The 11,394-nt window shown below is 44.5% G+C and overlaps 2 protein-coding genes across 2 annotated transcripts in view; both read left to right on the top strand.

Moving 5' to 3' along the window:
- Nucleotides 1–3,636: 3,636 nt before the first annotated feature.
- On the top strand, nucleotides 3,637–6,377 carry TNFRSF17 (TNF receptor superfamily member 17). Its single transcript, XM_037068995.1, has 3 exons — nucleotides 3,637–4,020; nucleotides 4,370–4,501; nucleotides 5,881–6,377. Exons 1-3 carry the CDS (start codon nucleotides 3,903–3,905, stop codon nucleotides 6,162–6,164), a joined length of 534 nt encoding a protein of 177 aa, XP_036924890.1. The 5' UTR covers nucleotides 3,637–3,902; the 3' UTR covers nucleotides 6,165–6,377.
- Nucleotides 6,378–9,835: 3,458 nt separating this feature from the next.
- SNX29 (sorting nexin 29) overlaps nucleotides 9,836–11,394 on the top strand; it is a 560,470-nt gene continuing 558,911 nt past the window's right edge. The window contains exon 1 of the mRNA XM_037068993.1: nucleotides 9,836–9,948. Within this exon, the coding sequence (XP_036924888.1) occupies nucleotides 9,942–9,948 (7 nt within the window). The 5' untranslated portion in view covers nucleotides 9,836–9,941. The remainder of the gene's footprint in view (nucleotides 9,949–11,394) is intronic.

The following is an 11,394-nucleotide window of genomic DNA, read 5'->3' as shown; positions in this document are numbered from 1 at the left end:
GTAGCTCTCATGAGGGGGGAACCTGAGAATGGAGCCAAGACCCAGAAGATGGCATTGTTGAGCCAGACGGCAGAGAGAAACCAGGATATTTTTGGCCATTATGCAAACCACTAAAGCTGATTGTACCATTCTACATTTCAGCTAGAAAGCCAGTAAATTCTTTTTTAAGTTTTTATGTTATTTCTTAAGGAAAGAGTTCTACTGTGTTCTGACACCTCCCAACCTCTTCTCCACATTTATCTCTGTCTTCTCCTAGTCTGTTTCGCCACCAGCTTACCTATCATGGAGGAGAATCTGCTGACTCTGTGATGTCAGAGTCAACCCGTCACCCCCATCTGGAGGGGCAAAGGGGAAAGCTCGACTTACCCCAAGCAGGTGGTTGGTGACATCTCAGGTGTGAGTGGAGGAATCAGTTAAGAATTGGTTGATATAGTTAAGGATTTTTTAAACAATGTTTATTGATTTTAGAGAGAGAGAGAAACATCGATTGTCTCCTGTATGTGTCCTGACTGGGGATCAAAGCTGTAACATGTTGGTATCAGGGATGATGCTCCGACCAATTGAGCCACACCAGCCAGGGCTGGTTTAAGGATTTCACTTTTATTTTTGGATTGCTACCAACCAGCCAAAACTGACTCTAGCTAATTTAAGCCAAAATGAGACTTTTCTGGTTGTCCCCAGAATCAAAGACTGAGCTGAACAAGCTGAACAACAAGCCTGGGAGAGGGGAGGAACCAGAGTCACCCTGGGGAGCCTCAGCAGGCTTTCATCAAAATCCTCCCTGGGCCTATTTCTGACAAGGCTGTGTGTGTTCAAGCTTGAAATGACCAGGACAACGAGTGTACTTGGTGTGGGACAAGGTAATTCAAGGAGGGAGAGAAGGCAAGCCCTTTGGCCTTGGTCCCTGGGAGCCTGCCCTGCATGTTTGAGAGGCTTGGTGACAGGCCAGGGATGTGTGCTATAACCTCCGAGGGTGAAGCCACCCCTGGGCTCCCTGCAGGCGATGAAGGATAATCTCTGAAGGTTTCAGTGCTCTTCAGGCCCCGTGAGTGGCCCCCACGAAAGGCTTCCTTTGATGCCTTTGGTTGTCAGACCTCACACTGTCCCAGATTCTGCCCAAGGGTGCTGTCTCTGACCAAAGATCTTAAAAAAGAAAGATCTTTAATCTTTTTAAAAATATATATTTTATTGATTATGCTATTACAGTTGACCCATTCCCCCCCTTATCCCCCTCCGTCCAGTACTCCTGCTCCCTCCAGCACTCCATCCCCTATGTCCATGGATTGTACCTGTAAGTTCTTTGACATCTGTAATTTGTATTCCTTTCTCCTTAGTCTGTGCTCTTTATCTTTAGGAAACCTTCCTTGCACCCTACTTTCTCTTCTCTTTGGAGTTGTCACCTGCAGTGGACTGAATGGTTGTTCCTGCCCCCATGTTATGGTAACGGGAGATGGGGGCCTTGGGGTGTGTTTAGGTCTCAAGGGTGGAGCCCTTATGAATGGGATTGATGCCCTTGTAAAAAAGACTCCAGAGAGATCTCGCCCCTTCTGTCATGTGAGGTTGGTTATAGTGGTAAGTTGGCTGTTTATGAACTAGGAAGTGGGCTCTCACCAATCACCTAATCTGCTGGCACCTTGATCTTGAAATTCCAGCCTCCAGACCTGTGAGAAATGAATTTCCATTGTGTATAACCCACCCAGTCTGTGGTAATTTGTTATAGTAGTCAGACAAAGACATCACCCTTTAAGAAATAATTATTTTTAAAATGATCCTTATTATTAAAAATAATTATTTAAACAGTACCAAAGATTTTTAATGAACAATAAATCTTTTCTCCACACTACATTTCCCATTTCTTGCCAGAGGCAATAATCAGTATCAGTCTCCTGTGCATCTTTCCAGAGACAGCCTGTTTAAGTCTCTATATACAAACCCTGGCTATTTTATCTGTAAACACAGCAGAGCAGATTATATACACTGTTTCGTACTTTTTATTTTCTGCTCAGTAATGTTTCTCACTCATATCAAAACACATCTGTCTCATTCTTTCTGATGGCTGCGTAATATTTGACCCTGAGCTCCGCCCCCGCTCCATTGATGGACAGCCTTTTGCAAATACAAATGGTGGTGTTCCTTGTACATGGGACAGACGTCAGGCACCTAGGGAAACACACCTGTCAGAAACTACAGTGCTTTCTTTCCCAAGAGTTATTAAAGCTTCGTTCTTCCAGTTGCCACCACAGACTTCCCAGGCATGGGCTGCTTTGGCTGCCTCCTCTTTCTATCCACTCCTTAAACACCTTCAGTATGGCTTTTGCCCACAGACACAGTCAAAGACTACCAGGGACCTTAGTGTATTACCTTTGACTTTTCTTTAGAATTTGATGACGTCACTGCTCATCTTATCCTAAAACTCTCCTTGTGTGGCTGTTACAGGGAGATAATCTTTGTCTTCCTCTTGCTCTAATCATGTTTTTCCTGTGTCCTTTGCCTGTCTTCCACAAGTCACCATTTGGCAGGAGCTGGAGGGAGTGGAACCCCCTGGGCCAGCCCGTTCGGCTCCTGGCTATGGCACACCGGCAGTCGCGCCAGCTGTTCACTGCCTGGGCCCCAGAGGGGTGCTATGTGACCGATATCCAAGCCCGAACTGTCTCCTAAGCTCAAGTTCATTTAAAAAATTGTTTTAATTCTTGCATTTTATTTTATTATCATTATGTTAATAGTCATTATGTACTATTTAAAAGATATGAAAAGTTGCAAAGAATAACCAAAAAATACAAATGACACAGTAAATACCAGTGTATCTACCATTCAGCCTAATATAATGTGACCGATATGGGTGCAGGCTCTTCCGTGTCCTTCCTGCCATGATAATCATTCTGCTGAATTTGGAATCTGTCATTTCCTTGCTTTTTAACTGAATCCTGCATTTCTGACTGGCCTCTCTGGTTATCTCTATATGGGTATCTCAGTATGGTTAAAAGCAAACACAAGTGATTCCATTTATGTGAGATACATTATGTAAATCTCTCTATACACAACCATCCACAAAATCCTTCCAAAAAGATCTGTTTCAGGGGTGGGCCAAACAGAACACATCAGGAGGCCTCTTTGTCATTTCTGAGATTCACCAAAATGACCAGTGGCTATTTCTGAATGCTAGGACTACGGATAGTTTGTATTTTCTAAACTTTTACCAATGAGACATGGATGACTTTAATAATAATAATAATTTAATAGTACCCCAAATTAATATTTCCCTTCATCCCTCATGCCAATTTAGCTTTTACCCCAGACTTCCCTATTTCTGTCAGAATTCTAGAATTCTTCCTAGGTTCCAAACCTGGTATGTGTGTATGATATCTGTTTCCTCTTCCACATTACATCAATTTCAACTATACTTTGGGGTTACTTGAGTGAATTTCTCTCTCTTCTGTTAGACTGTAAGTTTTCAAGGGGTTCAGACCCTGTCTTGTCTAGCTTCCTGGGGCCAATCTTACAGCACAGCTCATAAACAGATGCTCCAAATATGGTTACTGAACGTTCTGTTTGGTGCCTCAGGCTTGTCTACACCCTGGAGCTGTCACCTGGCTAAGAAATTGCCACTATAAATAAGTAGTTTCTGTTTCAGGTATGGTTTGCCCCTGCTATCCACACTCTGTCCTTACCCAGCCCAAGCCTCAAACTACGAACCGGTAATTAGAGTTGGTATTCAAATCCTTAGCCACAGTTCAAGGACGAAGCCCCATAAGAACCAAGTCATCCAAGTGAGCTTCTTTTTTTCCCTTGGCGTTGTAGCTGCTCATCACTCCACTTGCTGGGGAATTCTTGACGAGATTTTACTTGTCTTTCATGCTGTTCTTTCTGTGGTTTCCTTGTTTCTTTTTGTGATCGAGTTCCAGATGGCTCAGCAGTGCCTCCAATATGAATATTTTGACAGATTGCTGAATGCTTGCGTACCGTGTCACCTTAGATGTTCTAACACCCCTCCTCTCACATGTCAGCATCACTGTAACGAAGGTAAGTACCACTGCTTGAGCGATGATTCGTTAATGTGAAGTATTTTCTCCATACTGACTATTCAAAGAATAAACATTACAGGGAAGTCGGTGAGCTTTTCTGAGTCAAAAAAGAGAAAGGGAACAAAGGAACTATTTAAATGCCAACAGGAATGAAGTAATTATTCAGAGCTGAACTCAATTTTATTCAGCACTGTCAGCAACCCAGTATTTCATCAACTCTTCTAATTAAGTGTTATTTAGAATTTGAAAGTCAATGATGATGAATTAGGGGAATTGGATAGCAGATAATCTTTACTTGATGTAGATGTTATCAGTTCATTATCTCTCTGACATTTCTTTTAATTCAGTGAAAGGAACAAATGCCATTCTTTGGACCTGTTTGGGCCTGAGCTTGCTAGTGTCTTTGACAGTTTTTGTGCTGATGTTCTTGGTAAGGAAGATGCGCTCTGCACCATTAAAGGAGGAATTTAAAAGCACAGGTTGGTTTGATGGTCAGTCTTTGATGTCGACCTTCTCCCACATTCTTCCCTTGATAATAACTCTTTTGAATTACTGAGGCTTCCTTGGGAAGCATCTGTCTCTCTCCTTTTTTTAGAGAATAGGGGAGAAGGGAGGGGGGAGTGAGAGTGGGAGAGAGAGAGCAAGCACATTGATTTGTTGTTCTACTCACCAATCCATTCATTGGTTGAGTCTTGTGCGCCCTGACCAAGGATTGAACAAGCAACCTTGGCGTAAGAGGATGACGCTCTAACAACTGAGCTACCTGGTCAGGGCAAAACATCCAACTTTCTGACCAAGGTTTGCACATTAATTAACTGTCATGGCTATCAGAAACTGTTAGCCAGGTCTGCTACTATTAGGAAAAGTATATGTGACAAGATCCATGGCCACATTTTTAATACAGATATGTGTTATTTGCTTGGGTGAACATTTTACTGCCAGAAAATGTTAGAAATGAATAACCAGTTGCTCCTGGATTATTGGAGCAATCATCTCAAAGATTATTATCTTTATAAGGAGTAGAGAATGAGTCCCAGAGGACTGAATTTTCCTAGAGAAGTGATTGTTCCTTAAAGCCCTCAAGGTCTTAAGGGCTTCTTAAGATAAAAGTATTTCGGCAGCACCTTTGCCCATGATCTGATTCCCAAACCTCTGCAGCCACTGCCCTATTTCTTTATGCACTTTTTTGGTGCAAAATCTGTAAAGAATCCGCTTTATTTGCTTCCTTGTACAGTAAGGAAAGGTAAATGGTGGTTCTTTGTCATTCCTTCCTTTGTATGTGTGTGTGTGTGTGTGTGTTTTGCCTGGGCTCTGAGAAACAGGTGGGGAATGACTTTGAGTGTGGTGCATTGGGAGATGTAGTTGTGCTGTGGAAGGTTGGAGAAGTAATCAGACTTGTCTTCACAGGGCATAATGGAGACTCCTTCCTTATGTGATCACAGGGATTCATTACACAAATTTTAATCTGACATGCAATGTGAAAAGAGAAGCCTCTTTACTTTCAATTCTGAAGTGTCACCCATAGGCTGATCTTGGTGTGCTGTAACATGTTGTACAGTGGTAATTTGTCATCTTGTAAAATAAGGCCAAGGCCAGTTGTCTAGATTGCTATGTTAAATCACTCGATTTTAAAATGTGGGCCAGCATAAGTAAACACTAAAAACACTCTATGCCCTAAGGTATGTCTCTGAGCCTACTGTGTCCTGTGGGTTGTTCCTGACTCCTTGTGCAGGACTACACTCATGTTTTGTAGGAAAAGATCTGTCTCATACTGCTTTGAGCCTGAGGTGTACTGCTGAAAGTCATCACCGTACCCCTGGGGAAGTTTAGGGTAACTTTTCTGTTTCTGCATAATTAGGATCTGCTCTGCAGAAGGAGGCTAATGCTGGCATGGATGGTAGAAAAGATAGCAGGACTGGTGAGGAAATTCTTCCCAGAAGCCTGGAGTACACAGTAGAAGAATGTACCTGTGAAGACTGTGCCAAGAGCCAACCAAACATCGATTCTGACCACTTCTTTCCACTCCCAGCTATGGAGGAAGGCGCAACCATCCTTGTCACCACAAAAACAAATGACTATTGCAATGGCCTGCAAGCTGCTGGGTGTATCACAAGGATGGAGAAATCGATTTCTACTAGATAATTAACCATCCTGAGTGGTGCTGAGTGACTTTCAAAATCTTTTGTCAGAAGGAAAGGATGATGTATGACATTTCTTTAGGATGACTGTTATCAATTGCTGATAAAGCTTTTTGCCCTCTAATCTAGAAAATCTTTTTGTTAGATATATTTCTCTATCTTATTGTTGGGAGCTTAACTGTAGACACTTCATTGGTTTTGATGATTAAATTCTTGACTCACTGAAGAAAAGTACTGCAATGCGTAGGTCCCAGAGTCACACACTTCTATGGCTGGACCTCTTCCCTCCTATATATGCTCATATGCACTTCAGAACAGACTGAATTTTTCTCTTTATTGTTAAAGGCAATCAAGATTATTCTATGCACTTCTGTAGCTAGGAGAACCCTAGAGTCAGCCATGCTAATTCTGTGTGCATGGGTAGTTCCTGACCTTGTGAGTTTCCAGCTTAATGGAGGCCTCAGCATTATTGTAATTAAATAAATATATGCAGAATTACAAACTGTGATAAAAGGTTACGTGGTATCATTTTCAGGCCCAAATATAGGTGACAATGATGGTTATCACTTACATAATTACTAATGTGCAGGGATTGCTCTAAGTGCTTTACCTATACTAACTCATTTAATGCATGAAACAAATTACAAGGTAGGTGGACCATTACTATCTTCATTTTATAGATTATGACAGAAACTAAGTCAGAGCAAGGTAACACAGCCAGTGAATGGCAAAGCCATGATTTAAACCAGACATTTGGATTTATTTCTTTTTTCTCTTCATGTCAACTTAATTCCATTTCTGAGGTCTCCATCTCTTTGGGCTACTATCTTAGTCACTGTAGGGGGAGGGCTCCTTTCCTGGGGTTAGACAAAGCTCCTTATGAAAAGGCTGCACAACAGGCGGTGCCCTGTGGTAACCCGTTGACTTTGATCATCACTAAGATGCCCACTGGCACTGCAGCATAGATCCTCAAGGTCTGGGGGCTTTGTGGCTTTTGTGTCAGGTTTGGAATATGGGGAACGTGATAGGATCTTTTTAACCACCTGGGGCCCGTCATGGCTCCATTCCAGGCCCTCGAGGACCACAGGAGAACAGACAGTTTAGTGGTTAAAGCACTGGCTCTGGAGCCAGACTGCCCACGGTTCAGTCCTGGCTGTTACTCGCAAGTTATAGAACTGTGGTAACTGTAAGAAAGGTACTTAACCATTTTATATTACTCATGCACATATATTTTTTTCCATAAAAGTGTCTGGTTCATAATAAGTAATTTGGTTAGTTACCTTGCTATGATAGTTTTTATTAGTCCCTTTGAGGTCAGGTCTCTCTGAGGGCAGGCACACGCATTTCTTTTCTGTTCTATTGTTCCTAGCTGCTCCTTGTCCTCACACGTCCAGTACAACCTCCTCCATAAATGTGGATGTTTTGAAAGTTGACGTTAGGCTTTTGATTCTTGACTTCCATGACCAGGCTAACATCTCGGAGAGAAGGAATTATAACACTTGAAGGGGATGGTTGGTGGTAGAAAACAAAAAGCACCAACTACAATTTCAATAATTTATCCTGCGTCAAGTGAAATGAAGAAAAGGTACAGGGTGCTATGAGAAAGTATAACACAATCATCCTCCTGACAGCTCCATGAAGCTCTTATGTGATGTCTTACCAGAGCTTACAGAGGCAGGCTGAGTCACACTGGGCTTTCTAGGGGCGGATTCAGGCATACCTGCTCTTTAACTAGAATAACAAAGTAATAACTGTCAAGTATAATTTTGAAAATGGGAAATACAACCCTATTACACAAACACACAAGTATTTTCGTTAAAAATGGAAAGAAAAGTAAAAAATGTCTACAGTTGACACGTCCTATTAGTTGCAGGTACACAATGTGATTAGACATTCAGATAATGGACAAAGTGATGGATAAATCTAGTACCCATCTGACAAATATTTTCACTTTTACATTCCTCTACACATAACTGTATTTTCACACAATTGTACTCATGGTTTACAGACCTTTTTGCATGGGGCTTTTTTTGGGGGGGGTATTTATTTATTTATTTTTTAGAGAGATGGGGAGGGAGGAAGAGAGGGAAATATCAATGGGTTGCCTGTCATATGTACCCTGACTGAACCTGCAACCTAGGCATGTGCCCGTACTGGGAATCAAACCAGTGATGTTTCATTTTGCAGACAATGCACAACTAAGTGAGTCATGCTGGCTGGGGCTGCATGGGGCTTTTTTAACTTACTGTTTTATAGGCGGCCGTTTCCACTCTCCCATAATCTTTATAATTAGCATTCTCAGCTACTGCGGACATTCCCAGTGAGGAGGGCCACCATTTGTTTAGCTATTTTACTGTAGTTGGGTTTTGGTGCTTTCCAATTTCTCACTATTATAAGCAATGCTGCAGAGCATATTCTCCAAAGAACTCTTGACTTCTGCTGAGTCCAAAAGATAAATTCCCAGGAGCCAGAGATTACTTGTTGAGATGCAATGTAGTAGAAAGACAATGGGACTGTGGGTCACAACAGAACTGGGCTGGAATTCTGGCTCTCTCCTCAGTGGGTCTTGGTCCAGAGTTCAGTGTTTTCAATTGCATATCAAGGCACATTTGTGGATCAATTGTCTCAGTCAGCGTTTTTTAAAAAAGTAAAGTGCAAGAGAATGCATTACGTACAGAGCTGTTGTGTTAAACATTACTACTTAAATATAAACATGGGTTGTGACGATAAAATATACTTTTCTACTGCATTGCAGGCAAAACCCTCTGAGCAAATGCTCCTTTAATTCTTCTGGGTCCTTTAACCCCCATCTCTAAAATGAGGAAGGAAACTTGATTGATAAGATTATTGTCAATACCAGTTCACACTGGATCCACCCACTTTCACCTGCACCGCCACCACCCTAGCCGCAGGCACTATCTCTTGCCGCCCGACAATAGCAACGGCCCCTGACCAGCTGCCCCTTCTCCACCTCTTCCTGCTACAATTCACTCTCAACCAACTCCTAAGAGTAATCGTTTAAAAACCGAATTCAGACACTCTGCTTAAATTCTTGCACTGGCTCCCCATTCCCTTACCTACTTAAGAGTTAGGTGGAGAAGTACACACCCCTTACCACAGCTTAGGCCTTCCACCTACCTCTTCAGTCTTCTCTCTTTACTACTATCCTTTTCTCACCGTTTTGCTCCAGTCAACCTCTCCTGGCAGGGCCTTTACACTTGCTGATTATGTAACACCTTTTTCTGAGGATCTTCCCGGGCTGTCTCCTTATCATCCAGGTCTCAGCTCTAAAGTTGTCTCCTTAGAGAGGCCCTTTAGTACTGTCCATCTCTCCTGTTCCCATGCTCTGGCCCGTTACTCTCAGAATCTCCTTTCTCAGCTCCTAGTGCTGCCTGGGACCTCTCATCTACGAGCCTTCCTCGTTCACTATCTGGCTTTCCGGCAGAGGTGTAAGTCCAGGAGGACGAGGAAGCGTCCCCACCACAAACCCCAGGACTCGCTGACCACCGTGTGTCCCCAAGGGGACGCAGTCTAGCCCGAGTTCCCACCCGCCAATGCCCCCGCTGAATGCAGGCTCCCGAACTCCGGGCGGCCCCCGAGTTTACGTTCCGGGTCGGAAGGCGGTGCCAAAGCGGTGCCGCTCCACTTCCGGGGCGGGGCGGACGGTCCGGCGGGGCGGGGCGCGCTGTCGCCCGGCCTGTCTAGAGCCCGGCGGCGTCTGTGGCGGCAGTGGAGGCAGTGGCGGCGGTACGGCGCAGGGACCTGCCCAGGGAGCGGCACCATGAGCGGTGAGTGGCGGCCTCGCCGCTGTCACCCGTCCCGGCCGCCCCCGCTCCCACCGCTTCATCTGCACACTCCGGCCCAAGTCCCAGCGTCCCGTGCCCAGACCACCATCCCATGGCTCCCAGTTTACTGACCCCAGTTCTTGGCTCCTGGTCACCTGCAGTTCCCTGGCGTCCCAAGTCCCTCCTAGTCCGCTGACTCCTGTCCATCACTTAAAACCATCTTTTCGACACCTGTACCCCAATCCTCCAGTCCCTCCCAGTCCTCCGACCCCCCTTGCCCAGGTACCAGACCCCCGTGCTCAGACCTCCCAGGTCTCAGTTCCAGCTAACTCTTAGACTCCCTGAGTCCCACTTCCAGTTAAGAGTTGCCCTGCGCCCCAGTCATCCCCACCACCCAGGCCCCTTGTCTCCAGGCACTTCAGTCTCCACACAGTGTCTTCTCTGGACACGCCTAATTTGCTGACCCCTGAACCCGGTGTCCCTCAGCTCATGGTCCCCAGAGGACTATGAATTCTTCAACCTCTTTGTTTTTCCCGTCCCTTTAGTCTCCTGTCCCCAGTGCTTTGCTGTTCCAGTCACCAGTTGTTTCCAGTTACTTCGTTCCTCACTTTGTTCCTTAGTTCTTATATTTTGGTTTTTCCTCATACTCCAGCCCCTACATTTTCTTCCCTTTGATCATTTGAGAACTCCTTTGTGGGGTCCTGCCAGGCTTCCCTTGGGCAATGTTGAGCCCATCTGGGGACCATCGCTTGCCCTGCCCACTTCACCCCAATCCCTCCCACAAAGGGAGGGGACTGGTTTTGGTGGGGAGGCTCTAAGCGGGAGGGAGGGAGGTGTGGACAGCCGTCCTCAGTGTTTCTGCAGTTTAGCTCCTAGACTTGGATGGGAATTCTCAGTCTTTTCCTCTGTTGTTCTGGTGCTAAGTCATTCCTGGGTGTTGCATGTGGAGATGGGAGTGACTCAGGAAGTCTCTCCGCTCACCCTGACTGGGATCTGGGATCTGGGATCTGGAAATTGATGGTTCTTTAAATCAGGGAGGTGGAGGGGCAGGTTTCCTGGGAGATAGTCCATCTTCTGTGTCCAGAGCAAATGATTTTTGGACCAATTAAAGTTTCTGGTGCTTGAACATTAGTGATACCATAACAAAGATGTAGTGAGCTGGTTTCCACCCAGGAGGTAAAATAGTAATATAAGGTATAAGTGCAGGTCTTGGAGCTAGACAGCCTGGATTCAAATCCTGGCCCTGCTGCATTAACCTGTGTGATTAAGACCAATTTACTGTGTCATTCTGGAAGTCCTAGGAAAATGGGGATAAATAATAGTACCTGTCTCCTAGGCTTGTTGCAATGACCAAATAACATTACTTAGGTGAAGTGATTGGTGTTGTGCCTTCCCCATGGTATGTAGTCAGGAACTTAGAGCTGTTATTATTGTTTTCACAAAGATATG

Source organism: Sturnira hondurensis, unplaced genomic scaffold, assembly GCF_014824575.4.
Source record: "Sturnira hondurensis isolate 20B ecotype Veracruz unplaced genomic scaffold, ASM1482457v3 Scaffold0018337, whole genome shotgun sequence".
Classification (NCBI taxonomy): domain Eukaryota; kingdom Metazoa; phylum Chordata; class Mammalia; order Chiroptera; family Phyllostomidae; genus Sturnira; species Sturnira hondurensis.
Note: the sequence above shows the minus strand (reverse complement) of the source record. Positions and strands in the feature narration are given on the sequence as shown.